Below are 14857 nucleotides of genomic sequence, written 5' to 3'. Positions count from 1 at the left end.
CTGCAACACTCATCCAATGACTGATCAAGACCAAACTTGGCACACAATGCCTTTCTCAAATAACCTGGGAACCGCCGGGTCCCCAAGCTAGTATATAATAAAATCCTCCCAAAGACTCAAATAGGAAAAAAAGTAGTAATACCAACAAACAGTATTATGTGCTATATCATCAGCATTCAATATGCATGCATCCACAGCACTGGGGAATATGGCTTCTTTCTAAACTCAGTATCCGCTAATAACACTGAGTATTATACTTATTGAGACTCTTACCAAGGAACATAAAGAAATGTAAGCACATAAAAAGGCTATGTAGTAGGACTTAAGCACTCTCAAAAAATATTCATTTGGTTACAAAAACAGTAAGAATGAATGTATCTTCCTTTTCTGGAACGGACTAAACAAATACACCTGCATTACAAAATGAAATGCACCCAACAGAATGTACTTACCCTGCGAAATGACACCACATAGAAAGTATCTCCTCTTCTGTGAATTGCATCCAAGAAATCCTGGGAATTTCGTAGTGGAGTGTAATAAACCTGTAATTCACTCCCAGAGTTCCTGATGAAAAACATGAGACAGCATTGTTGGAAATAAGAACCACTAGCATTCAGAAAACACTAGATTAAATGAACTGCATATGGCATTTGCCTGCTCATTACTTCTCACACACACCCCTCAAATTTTACTATCTGGATAGTGTACTTTATTGTAGCTCTGATTTCACTGTGCAAAGACAGATTCTACTAGCACAAGATTTCTACTTTTGTCTCTCTAAAATTGAAAGTGGGGGGGATGGGACAGATGGACTGTGAGCCCTTACAGCTGTAGTAAACAGCTTAGAAATGTGTTTAGTGTATTGTTCAAAAGAAAAATTCGTAAAATTAATTTTAAAACGAGTTTTTAAAAATTATTTATTGTATCAGAATTTGCAATGTATTAAAAAAACACAAAGTTTAAAACTTGGCATTATATTAAATGTCCTTTGACCAGTAGCTGGCCACTTGGAGTGCTTCTGGTGTTGCTGCAAGAAGGTCCTCCATTGTGCATGAGGCAGGGCTCAGGTTGCATTGTAGTAGGTGGTCTGCGGTTTGCTCTTCTCCACACTCACATGTCGTGGCCACCACTTTGTGGCCCCATTTCTTAAGGTTAGCTCTGCATCTCATGGTGCCAGAGCGCATTCTATTGAGTGCCTTTCAAGTTGCCCAGTCTTTTGTGTGCCCAGGACAGAGTTTCTCATTAAAATGAGTTAAAATTATGTAACTTGTAACAGTCCATCTAGTAGTTAAATTGAACCTTTTGAATCAGAGGCAGTGTACCTCAGATGCCAGAGTTAGGGAGAGGGATCTGTCTCCCCCATGCCTTGCTAGGCAACCATAGGTAAGAGTAGATGCTTAACTAGATAAATCCTATGACTGATTCTTAGAATGCAATTAGAAAAATCTAGCCTTTTCCAGTGAAACAACTCAAACAGATATTATTTCAGGTTTCAAAGTTGTTGACAGATTTCAGTTCAACAGGCCAGAACAGTAATTTTACCAAAGCAAGAGAATTCAATATCCTAGAGAAACTGCTGGACCAATATCCAATACAAAACTATTCACCAGGATACAGAGTTGATTGAAGATACAATTTTAACTTACTGAGCACTGCCGCTTGTGTAGGGGAGGGCCATCAGCTCAGAATTTCCATTTTTTCTTGATGGGTTCTAGAGGAAAAAATGTAAACATACAAAGGAATATCAACTACTAAATTTAACATAATTCTACTAAGATGTATGCTTATACATACATACATACTGAATTGACCTGTGCTGTTAACCTCAGTGGCAGTCATAAGCAATGGCAGAGAATCCCAATACATTTTCTGGTTCCTTATGCCAATACTATCTTAAACAGGATGGAAGGGAAATCAGAGAAATGAGAGTTCTCATCAGAAGTTTCCATTCTGTATTCCGATTCTAAAGATCTGATGGCTCTCATACATATCTCTGCCTCCCCTTGACCCCTGCTCCACCCATTTACAATCCATCCGCTATCCCAGCCCCTGACTTACACCAAGTGAGAGCTAGTAACATACATTTACCTGGACAGTTTGAGATTTTTGCTCAAGATTTGTTGACATTTTCCTTGATCTTGACCTTTCTGCTTCATGTCTATGGACCCAGCCTCGCAGCTCATGACTCAACCTGGAATTGCAATACTAGAATTACTTCTGTGTTGGAAAGCCAGCGGCATGAGGGGGGAAAAAAATCAAAGACAACAACTATGAGAGATCTTGATCAAGTGCTGATATTGATATTAGATCTATAGCCTCATAAAGAGTTTACGAGTATATCTACCTGAAACTAAAATACTGGAGCCACTGAAGGTCTGTATCAATATATGACTAAATATATTACAAGAAATAATACAGGATAATGCTATATTTCAACTCTTATTAATTAAGTGCATCGTAGTTAGTTATTATAGTTAAAGTATTTTGACAAATGGTTTCAGCAACAAATATACCATTTATATGTGTGTGGAAGTTGACTTCATGTATAAGTCGAGGGCAGGTTTGGGGACCAGAATTATGGATTTTGATAGGTCCATGGATAAGACAAGAGTAAAACTTTGAGGCACAGAACAAGGCTCCATTCAAAAAGGCAAAGGTGCTAGCTGTTCATGGACAGCACCATTTCCCTGTCCAGGCATCGAAAAAGACGGCTGGACAGAGTAGAGGAAGTCAGTGCTTCTTTTGGATTCTCCTGGGACTCGGTAAAAAACTCAAAGTAAAACCTTAATCCATCTGTAAAGTAGTTCTCCCATCCCCTCTCATTGGCATGGTGGAGAGAACAGAGTGCCCTATTTCCACCCCCACCCCCAGCTTCTTCTCCCTCTATTCTGCTTGCTACGACAAGATGGCACCAAGGAGTCACCACTGCAATAGAATAATTTAAGTAGAATTTCAGGTTTAAATAACTAGTTGATCAGCATTCCAAGGGAACAAACTGTAGGGTCTGAAAGTGAGCAACATGGTCCCAAACAGGTTAGTATGTTAAGATAGAACCCAGTTTATATTGTTTTACATAAATATTAAATACATGATCCAAGTGAAGAACTCTGGGAAAATGTGGCACAGCTACTAGCCACAAAGTTCTTGATTTTTCAGGCATGAAACACCTCCAGGAATAATGAAAAGATTGCTCACCTGAGTGACTCAGTGCGGTTGATCCATGGCTTGCAAGGTTTTGGAGAGATGTACAATATTGGCTCCTCGGTAAGTACCATGAGTGCCTTATTATCTGAAACAGAATGCTGTAACCTTGAAAACAAATAGAAAACATGGCTATTAGCAATATATGTATGTTGCTACAAATGTAAAATCCTAAATAGGGGTGTGAGTAACAGTAGAAATCCATTCTATTTTATGCTCGTCACGGGGGTTCTGTGTGGGAAGTTTGGCTCGACTATTATTGTTGGGTTCAGAATGCTCCTTGATTGTAGGTGAACTACAAATCCCAGCAACTACAACTCCCAATTGTCAAGGTCTGTTTTCACCAAACTCCACCAGTGTTCACATTTTGGCATATTGAGTATTTGTGCCAAGTTTGGTCCAGATCCATCATTGTTTGAGTCCACAGTTCTCTCTGGATGTAGCTGAACTACAACTCCAAAACTCAAGGGCAATGTTCACCAAAACTTTCCACTATTTTCTGTTGATTAGTGGGAGTTCTGTGTACCCAGTTTGGTTCAATTCCATCGTCTGTGGAGTTCAGAATGCTCTTTGATTGTAGGTGAACTACAAATCCCAGCAACTACAATTCCCAAATGACAAAATGAATCCCCCTCAACCCCGCCAGTTTTCCAATTTGGACGTATCAGGTATTTGAGCCAAATTTGGTCCAGTGAATGAGAATACATCCTGCATATTAGATAAATTACAGTTATGAAAGTAGCAACGAAAATAATTTTATGGTTGGAGGTCACCACAGCATGAGGAACTGTATTATGGGGTCATGGCATTAGGGAGGTAGAGAACCACTTGCATTAGGAATCTGTCAGCAGATAAATAACATAATCAGATCAGTCAAGGTAACTCTGATCCAGCTACAAGATATAGCAAAGTTACACATAGGAAAAAAGAGTAGGATGGAAAATTCTGCAGTGTTCCAGCCTCACTTCTGTAAACTCATCTTTCTAAACATCTGTTCCATAGATCTCCAGTAGTTAGCCTACAATACAAAATTTTGCTTGTAAAGACAATACCAGCACTTTGTCTTGCTGCCTGATTTTCAGCTACTCATGGTTCCAGCACATCTGTGGATCATGATATTTTTTTAAAAGACTATTAGAAAGGAAAGATTCTGATAGGAGGGAACAACCATTATTTGAGAAAGCCAAAGCTGCATCTGGAGATGATTAAGAAAACATTTGCATAGTGTCTGACAATCAGCTTCTGCAACAGGCCAAAGAAGAACATTAGGAGAAAAATGGGGAAATAATCATCTCCAGGCAACCCAAGGACCAGACAGCAAACTCAGGCTTAGGAGAAAAAAAAGATATATTCACAGAATAAACCAATGAAAAAAAAATTGGAGAGAATCACTGCACAGATGGTAGACATAAGAAAAACAGGAGGAGAAGCATTGGAATTAAATCTAAGACATGAAGAAAAACTAAACATGATGGAAGAACAAATCAAACAATCACAATAAAATTGTACAGATGGTGACTAAAATTATCAAAGGGCTGGAAAGCATGCCCTAAAGAACAAAGAAGAGAAGGCTGAGGGGAGACATGATAGCCATGTTTAGGAGGGCAACTAAAATGATCAAGGGTCTGGAGAACAAGCCCTATGAGGAGCGGCTTAAAGAGCTGGGCATGTTTAGCCTGCAGAAGAGAAGGCTGAGAGGAAACATAATAGCCATGTTTAGGAGGGCAACTAAAATGATCAAGGGTCTGGAGAACAAGCCCTATGAGGAGCGGCTTAAAGAACTAGGCATGTTTAGCCTGAAGAAGAGAAAACTGAGAGGAGATATAACAGCCATGTATAAGTATGTGAGAGGATGTCATAAGCAAGAGGGAGCAGGCTTGTTTTCTTCTGCCCTGGAGACAAGGAGCAATGGGTTAAATGACAAGAAAGGAAATTCCACCTGAACATTAGGAAGAATTTCCTGACTGTAAGAGCTGTTCAACAGTGGAACTCTCTGCCTCAGAGTGAAGTGGTAGCTCCTTCTTTGGAGGCTTTTAAACAAAGGCTGGATGGCCATCTGAGAGGGTGCTTTGAATGTGCTTTTCTGGCATGGTAGAGGTTGGACTGGATGGCCTGTGTGGTCTCTTCCAACTCTGTCATTCTATGATTCTATGAATACAAGTTGGAATATCTATATCTATATCTATATCTATATCTATATCTATGTATATAATAAAAGTCAAAACTTGTATGCGGAGGACAAAAGTGTGGCGGGAGGAGTATGTGCCAGCGTTTTGATTGGCTGCTGCAGTGGTGGTATTTGCATATGGTCTCTGATTGGACAGCTTCAATAGGAGCCCCTGGTGGAGAAAAGAGTTCATGGCAGAAATGGGGACATGAGAAGGAAATTTGCATATGGTCTCTGATTGGCCAGCCTCAATTCCAAGATTCCGAGATGACAAACAGAGGAAAGGAAAAGGCCAGAGGGGGCTGAGTCAGAACATTACCAATACAGACCACACTTGGCACACAGAGCCCCCATGACCCACTCGACATCCTACTGTAACCATGGATGATGGGACTTGCAGTACCATCACTCACATTCTGAGACCGCTGTTAATCTCATCCAATGACTGATCAGGACCAAACTTGGCACATAGACCTCTCATGACCCACTTTACGTCCTGGTGTGGTTTGGCGGGGGATGGACCATGGATTATGGGACTTGCAGTACCCTTGCTCAATTCTTGAAACCACTGCAACCCTCATGCAATTACTGATAAAGATCAAACTTGGCACACTGAGTCTCCATGGCGCACTCTACATCCTGGGGCAGTTTGGGGGAGGATGCACCATGGACGATGGGACTTGCAATAACTGCACTCCTTTCCTAAGACCATTACAACTGCCAACAATGATGAATCAGGACCACAATTTACACAGAGAGCCCACATGACCCACTCTACATCCTGGTACGGTTTGGAAGAATTTGACAATGGATGATGGGACTTGCAGTCACTTCACTCACTTCCTGAGACCACTGAGCCCCTCGCCAATGACTAATCAAGACCAAACTTGGCACACAGAGTCCCCATGACCCACTCTACATCCTGGTACACTTTCGAGGAGGACAGACCATGGATGATGGGACTTCAAGTACCTCTACTCTCTTCCCAAGAATGCTGCAACCCTCATCTAATGTCCGATCAAGACCAAACTTGGCACACAGAGCCTCCATGACCCACTCTACATCCCGATGCTGTTTGGAGGAGGACGGATGATGGGACTTCCAGTACCTTCATTCACTTCCTGAAACCACAGCGACACTTATCCAAATACCAAGAAAGACCTAACTTGGCACGGAGAGCCCCCTTGGCTAACTCAACATTCTGGTGATGTTTGTGGGAGACTATGGATGATGGGGGAGAACAGACTATGGATGATGGGACTTGCTGTACCTAAACTCACTTTCTGAGACCACTGTGACCCTCATCCAATGAATGATCAAGAACAGAACTTGGTACACAGAGCCCTCACGATCCACTCTCCATTCTGGTGCAATTTGGAGGAGGATGGACCACAGATGATTGGATTCGAAGTACCTTCACTAACTTCCTGAGACCACTGCAAGCCATATAAATAACTGATAAAGACCAACCTTGATACACAATTCCTTTCTCAAATAACCCGGGCAGCGCCGGGTCCCCAAGCTAGTATATAATAAAGAAGAGTGTTTGTATGGGAAGGACAGAGGTGCGGAGGGCGGAAGGGGTATGTGCCAGCGTTCTGATTGGCTGCCGCTGTGCTGCTATTTGCATATGGTCTCTGATTGGCCAGCTTCAATAGGAGCCCCTGGTGGAGAAGAGGGTTCATGGCAGAAACGAGGCATGACAGAAGGAAATTTGCATATGGTCTCTGATTGGCCAGCCTCAAATCCAACATTCCGAGATGACAAAGAGAGGAAAGGAAAGGCCAAAGGGGGCTGGGTCAGAACACTCCCAATACAGACCGAAATAGGCACACAGAGCCCCCATCACCCACTCTACATCCTACTGCAGTTTGGAGGACTATGAACCATGGATGATGGGACTTGCAGTACCACCACTCACATTCTGAGACCGCTGTTAACCTTATCTAATGACTGATCAGGACCAAACTTCGCACAGAGACCTCTCATGACCCACTTTACGTCCTGGTGTGGTTTGGCCGGGGATGGACCGTGGATTATGGGACTTGCAGTACAATTGCTCAATTCTTCAGACTACTGCAACCCTCATCCAATTACCAATAAATGCCAAACTTGGCACACTGAGTCTCCATGACGCACTCTACATCCAGGTACAGTTTGAAGGAGGATGCACCATGGACGATGGGACTTGCAATACCTGCACTCCCTTCCTAAGACCATAACTGCCAACAATGATGGATCAGGACCACAATTTACACAGAGAGCCCGCATAACTCACTCTACATCTTGGTGCGGTTTGGAAGAATTTGACAATGGATGATGGGACTTGCAGTCATTTCACTCACTTCCTGAGACCACTGAGACCCTCGCCAATGACTCATCAAGACTAAACTTGGCACATGGAGCTTCAATGACCCACTCTACATCCTGGAGCAGTTTGGAGGACGACAGACTATGGATGATGGGACTTCAAGTACCTCCACTCCCCAAGACTGCTGCAAAACTCATCTAATGACCAATCAAGACCAAAGTTGGCACACAGAGCCCCCATGACCCACTCTACATCCTGCTGCAGTTTTGGAGAAGGGTGGACCATGGATGATGGAACTTCCAGTACCTTCACTCACATTCTGAGACCTCTGCAAACCTCATCCAATGACGGATCAACACCAAACTTGGCACATAGACCTCTCATGACCCACTTTACGTCCTGGTGTTATTTGGAAAACTTTGGAGATGGATGATGGGACTTGCAGTACCTTTGCTCACTTCCTGAGACCACTGAGACCCTCGCCAATGACTAATCAAGACTAAACTTGGCACATGGAGCTCCAATGACCCACTCTACATCCTGCTGCAGTTTGGAGGAGGACAGACCATGGATGATGGGACTTCAAGTACCTCCACTCCCTTCCAAAGATTGCTGCAACCCTCTTCTAATGACCAATCAAGTCCACACTTGGCACACAGAGCCCCCATGATCCACTCTACATCCTGCTGCAATTTGAAAGGGGATGGACTTTGGATGATGGGACTTGCAGTACACTTACTGACACCACTGCCACCCTCATCTAATGACTGATAAAGACCAAACTTGGCACACAGAGCCCCCATGACCCACTCTATATCCTGCTGCTGTTTGTAGGAGGATGGGCCATGGATGATGGGACTTCAAGTACCTTCACTCACTTCCTGAAAATAATGCAGCCGTTATCCAAAGACCAATAAAGACCAAACTTGGCATACAGAACCACCATTACCCACTTTCTCTAATAACCCGGGCAACGCCGGGTCCCCAAGCTAGTATATAATAAAGAAGAGTGTTTGTATGGGAAGGACAGAGGTGCGGAGGGCGGAAGGGGTATGTGCCAGCGTTCTGATTGGCTGCCGCTGTGCTGCTATTTGCATATGGTCTCTGATTGGCCAGCTTCAATAGGAGCCCCTGGTGGAGAAGAGGGTTCATGGCTGAAACGGGGCATGACAGAAGGAAATTTGCATATGGTCTCTGATTGGCCAGCCTCAAATCCAACATTCCGAGATGACAAAGAGAGGAAAGGAAAGGCCGGGGCCTGGGTCAGAACACTACCAATACAGACCGAAATAGGCACACAGAGCCCCCACCACCCACTCGACATCCTACTGCAGTTTGGAGGAGTATGAACCATGGATGATGGGACTTGCAGTACCACCACTCACATTCTGAGACCGCTGTTAACCTTATCCAATGACTGATCAGGACCAAACTTTGCACAGAGACCTCTCATGACCCACTTTACGTCCTGGTGTGGTTTGGCTGGGGATGGACCGTGGATTATGGGACTTGCAGTACCATTGCTCATTCTTCAGACCACTGCAACCCTCATCCAATTACCAATAAATACCAAACTTGGCACACTGAGTCTCCATGACGCACTCTACATCCAGGTGCAGTTTGAAGGAGGATGCACCATGGACGATGGGACTTGCAATACCTGCACTCCCTTCCTAAGACCATTATAACTGCCAACAATGATGGATCAGGACCACAATTTACACAGAGAGCCCGCATAACTCACTCTACATCCTTGTGCGGTTTGGAAGAATTTGACAATGGATGATGGGACTTGCAGTCACTTCACTCATTTCCTGAGACCACTGAGACCCTCGCCAATGACTCATCAAGACTAACCTTGGCACATGGAGCTTCAATGACCCACTCTACATCCTGGATAAGTTTGGAGGACGATAGACCATGGATGATGGGACTTCAAGTACCTCCACTCCACAAGACTGCTGCAGAACTCATCTAATGACCAATCAAGACCAAAGTTGGCACACAGAGCCCCCATGACCCACTCTAACTCCTGCTGCAGTTTTGGAGAAGGGTAGACCATGGATGATGGAACTTCCAGTACCTTCACTCTCATTCTGAGACCTCTGCAAACCTCATCCAATGACGGATCAACACCAAACTTGGCACATAGACCTCTCATGACCCACTTTACATCCTGGTATTATTTGGAAAACTTTGGAGATGGATGATGGGACTTACAGTACCTTTGCTCACTTCCTGAGACCACTGAGACCCTCGCCAATGACTAATCAAGACTAAACTTGGCACATGGAGCACCAATGACCCACTCTACATCCTGCTGCAGTTTGGAGGAGGACAGACCATGGATGATGGGACTTCAAGTACCTCCACTCCCTTCCAAAGATTGCTGCAACCCTCTTCTAATGACCAATCAAGACCACACTTGGCACACAGAGCCCCCATGATCCACTCTACATCCTGCTGCAATTTGAAAGGGGATGGACTTTGGATGATGGGACTTGCAATACCTTCACTCACTTACTGACACCACTGCCACCCTCATCGAATGACTGATAAAGACCAAACTTGGCACACAGAGCTCCCATGACCCACTCTATATCTTGCTGCTGTTTGTAGGAGGATGGCCCATGGATGATGGGACTTGAAGTACCTTCACTCACTTCCATGGTTCATACTCCTCCAGACTGCAGTAGGATGTAGAGTGGGTGATGGGGGCTCTGTGTGCCTATTTCGGTCTGTATTGGGAGTGTTCTGACCCAGCCCCCGGCCTTTCCTTTCCTCTCTTTGTCATCTCAGAATGTTGGAAATGAGGCTGGCCAATCAGAGACCATATGCAAATTTCCTTCTGTCATGCCCCGTTTCTGCCATGAACCCTCTTCTCCACCAGGGGCTCCTATTGAAGCTGGCCAATCAGAGACCATATGCAAATAGCACCACTGCGGCAGCCAATCCGAATGTTGGAACTTTCAGGCTGGCCAATCAGAACGCTGCCACATACCCCTTCCGCCCTTCCGCCCTCCGCCCTTCCTCTGTCCGATACAAACAAACACTCTTCTTTATTATATACTAGCTTGGGGACCCGGCGCTGCCCGGGTTATTAGAGAAAGTGGGTAATGGTGGTTCTGTATGTCAGGTTTGGTCTTTATTGGTCTTTGGATAACAGCTGCATTATTTTCAGGAAGTGAGTGAAGGTACTTCAAGTCCCATCATCCATGGGCCATCCTCCTACAAACAGCAGCAGGATATAGAGTGGGTCATGGGGGCTCTGTGTGCCAAGTTTGGTCTTTATCAGTCATTAGATGAGGGTGGCAATGGTGTCACTGAGTGAAGGTACTGCAAGTCCCATCATCCAAAGTCCATCCTCTTTCAAACAGCAGCAGGATGTAGAGTGGATCATGGGGGCTCTATGTGCCAAGTTTGGTCTTCATTGGTCATTAGAAGAGGGTTGTAGCAATCTTTGGAAGGGAGTGGAGGTACTTGAAGTCCCATCATCCATGGTCTGTCCTCCTCCAAACTGCACCAGGATGTAGAGTGGGTCATTGGAGCTCCATGTGCCAAGTTTAGTCTTGATTAATCATTGGCGAGGGTCTCAGTGGTCTCAGGAAGTGAGCAAAGGTACTGCAAGTCCCATCATCCATCTCCAAATTTTTCCAAACAACACCAGGACGTAACGTGGGTCATGACAGGTCTATGTGCCAAGTTTGGTGCTGATCCGTCATTGGATGAGGTTTGCAGAGGTCTCAGAATGTGAGTGAAGGTACTGCAAGTTCCATCATCCATGGGCCACCCTTCTCCAAAACTGCAGCAGGATGTAGAGTGGGTCATGGGGGCTCTGTGTGCCAACTTTGGTCTTGATTGGTCATTAGATGAGTTTTGCAGCAGTCTTGGGTAGTGGAGGTACTTGAAGTCCCATCATCCATGGTCTATCCTCCTCCAAACTGCACCAGGATGTAGAGTGGGTCATTGGAGCTCCATGTGCCAAGTTTAGTCTTGATTAGTCATTGGCGAGCGTCTCAGTGGTCTCAGGAAGTGAGTGAAGTGACTGCAAGTCCCATCATCCATTGTCAAATTCTTCCAAACCGCACCAGGATGTAGAGTGGGTCATGCTGGGTCTCTGTGTAAATTGTGGTCCTAATCCATCATTGTTGGCAGTTGTAATGGTCTTAGGAAGGGAGTGCAGGTATTGCAAGTCCCATCGTCCATGGTGCACCCTCCTTCAAACTGCACCTGGATGTAGAGTGCGTCATGGAGACTCAGTGTGCCAAGTTTGGTCTTTATTGGTAATTGGATGAGCGTTGCAGTGGTCTCAGGAATTGCGCAAAAGTACTGTAAGTCCCATAATCCTTGGTCTATCCCCAGCCAAACACAAACCAGGACGTAAAGTGGGTCATGAGAGGTCTATGTGGCAAGTTTGGTCCTGTTCAGACATTGGATGAGGTTAACAGTGGTCTCAGAATGTGAGTGATGGTACTGTAAGTCCCATCATCCAAAGTCGATCCTCCTTCAAACTGCAGCAGGATGCAGAGTGGGTCATGGGGGCTGTGTGTGCCAAGTTTGGTCTTTATCGGTAATTGGATGAGGGTTGCAGTGGTCTCAAGAATTGAGCAATGGTACTGCAAGTACCATAATCCATGGTCCATCCCCGACCAAACCACACCAGGACGTAAAGTGGGTCATGAGAGGCCAAGTTTGGTCCTGATCAGTCATTGGATGAGGTTAACAGCGGTCTCAGAATGTGAGTGATGGTACTGCAAGTCCCATCATCCATGGTTCATACTCCTCCAAACTGCAGTAGGATGTCGTATGGGTGATGGGGGCTCTGTGTGCCTATTTCGGTCTGTATTGGGAGTGTTCTGACCCAGCCCCCGGCCTTTCCTTTCCTCTCTTTGTTATCTCGGAATGTTGGATTTGAGGCTGGCCAATCAGAGCCCATATGCAAATTTCCTTCTGTTATGACTTGCAGTACCTTCACTCACTTACTGACACCACTGCCACCCTCATCTAATGACTGATAAAGACCAAACTTGGCACACAGAGCCCCCATGACCCACTCTATATCCTGCTGCTATTTGTAGGAGGATGGGCCATGGATGATGGGACTTCAAGTACCTTCACTCACTTCCCGAAAATAATGCAGCCGTTATCCAAAGACCAATAAAGACCAAACTTGGCATACAGAACCGCCATTACCCACTTTCTCTAATAACCCGGGCAACGCCGGGTCCCCAAGCTAGTCAGGAAAATAAAATAAACATAGGCATCTAAATACCTGCACTCACAATTTTGTGGGGAAGTAACAGCAGAATAATCCCCTAGAAACATTTTTTGGCATTGTGTAAAGAAATAAGTACTGATATCAGAGGTGGACATCAAGAGGGTTCACAGGACTGGGAGAATACACAGATCACCATCTACGCAGTTTCACTCGAGATATTATCAGCAGATTTGCAAGACATTCAAAGAAAGGGCTCTGAGCAAGAATCAAAATCTGACTTACAAAGGAAACCAAGATCTATAAGAACCTGGCATCTGAGACAGTACAGAAAATAAATTGAATGGAGACCTATGGCATGAGCACTTACAGGTGTCGGGATCGTGTATAGATGGGAGTTCCCCATCTATACAGGTTTTTGTTTGTTGTGAGAACTATTCTGGGAAGGTCCTATAGAGAATCACATTGTGAAAGGTTCCTTGTTTTCATCCACCATAAGAAAGAATGCCACAGACACACACACACATTGATTTTCTTGTGGATGGAGTGAGAATTATGATTTTGCCTAGGCAGCCTTAAAGGCTTGGATATCAGGGAGACTGGAAAGGAGGCCAGAGAGAGAGAGAGAGATAGCCGACACTTCATGAAGCATTTAAGAGTTGCATCTGCTCTCTTCTCATTTGGATCATTAAGAGAAAAATCTTCTTTTTCTGGAGTCCAGAGCACCCATGAGGAAAGTGAAGAGGGGGCTTGAGAAATTCCATTGCTTCAAAGTCCAGGATGTATACTTTTGAGCTATATTTACACCTTTTCTACTTTGCACAAATGAGTCTAATGCCGATTTGATGAAATCTTTCAAATCAAGAGGAAAAGGGGCAGGAATATAAGCAGCCCTGTGAAGTGCTCTCAGAGAGCACAATAGTAATGTTGGAAGTAGAATCAGCCTCAGCCTTATGAAATCCAAGGAGTTTGATTGCTTAGGTAAGATAACCTAAACTTATCTAAACTTAAATATTTCTCCCTTGATGGATAAATACGATAATGGTGGTGCATGTGCTGGTAACCTCAAGGTTGGACTCCTGCCATGCGCTTTACGTTGGGCTACTTCTGTATCAAGTTCGGAAACTTCAATTATGAGGGATGAATGAAAAATAATGCCTCCACCTTCATTACTTGGGTTAGGATGGGAATATTTTAATAAATCAAACTCAGAAATAATCCTTAGAATGTGCTCTTTAACTACCACTATTCACTTTTCCACATAATCACCAGACAATTGGATACATTTTTGCCAATGATTAACAAGTTTTCTGAAGCTGTCACGGAGAAGTCAACAATCTCTTTTTGCAAGCCATTGTGCACAGGTCTTCCGATAGCCAAGCAAAGCAATAATGTGACCCACATGTTCTTGTGAAATGCTGATTGTGCATGAAATTTCTCTCTGAGTGATACGACAATTGTCCTGAATCAATCTGTCAACCTTTTGCTTGTGAACTCAGTGGTTGCTGTCATAGGACATCCAACTCTTTGTTTGTCACACAAGTCAGATGTTCCCACTTCAACATCTTGAAACTTACTCGCCCAACGATGTACAGTACTCACATCAATACCATCACCATAAACAGCTTGCATTCTCTGATGAATCTCCTTTGGGGTGACATCTTCTGCTGTCAATAATTCAATGACTGCACGTTGCTTAAGTCGCATTGAGTGACTGTTTGTGCAGGGTTCAATACTTCGCACTTTAACAACACAACCATTCAATGCTAAGGCTTCCTGCCAAAATGAAACTGTAGAGAAGAGTCTATTGAACAAGCCAGTACCTGCCGCATACCAGTACTGCCATCTGTTGAGGAGTTACGAAGGTGGAGGCATTACTTTTCATTCAACCCCCGTAGTTCAAAACACAGCAGCCAGACTACTGACAGGAACATCCAGGAGAGCACATATCACACCTACGCTA

The 14857-nt window shown here is 44.3% G+C and overlaps 1 protein-coding gene across 1 annotated transcript in view; it reads right to left on the bottom strand.

Annotated features, from left to right (window-relative positions):
* Positions 1-14857, bottom strand: part of ATF6 (activating transcription factor 6) — a 71712-nt gene that overhangs the window by 39516 nt on the left and 17339 nt on the right. The window contains exons 11-14 of the mRNA XM_060774376.2: positions 3196-3309; positions 2089-2191; positions 1647-1711; positions 453-564 (exon numbers count right to left, since the gene is read on the bottom strand). Coding sequence (XP_060630359.2) covers positions 453-564; positions 1647-1711; positions 2089-2191; positions 3196-3309 — 394 coding nt within the window. The remainder of the gene's footprint in view (positions 1-452; positions 565-1646; positions 1712-2088; positions 2192-3195; positions 3310-14857) is intronic.

This window comes from Anolis sagrei, chromosome 4 (assembly GCF_037176765.1).
Source record: "Anolis sagrei isolate rAnoSag1 chromosome 4, rAnoSag1.mat, whole genome shotgun sequence".
In the NCBI taxonomy this organism is placed as follows: Eukaryota; Metazoa; Chordata; class Lepidosauria; order Squamata; family Dactyloidae; genus Anolis; species Anolis sagrei.
This window is presented reverse-complemented; position numbering and strand designations above follow the sequence as displayed.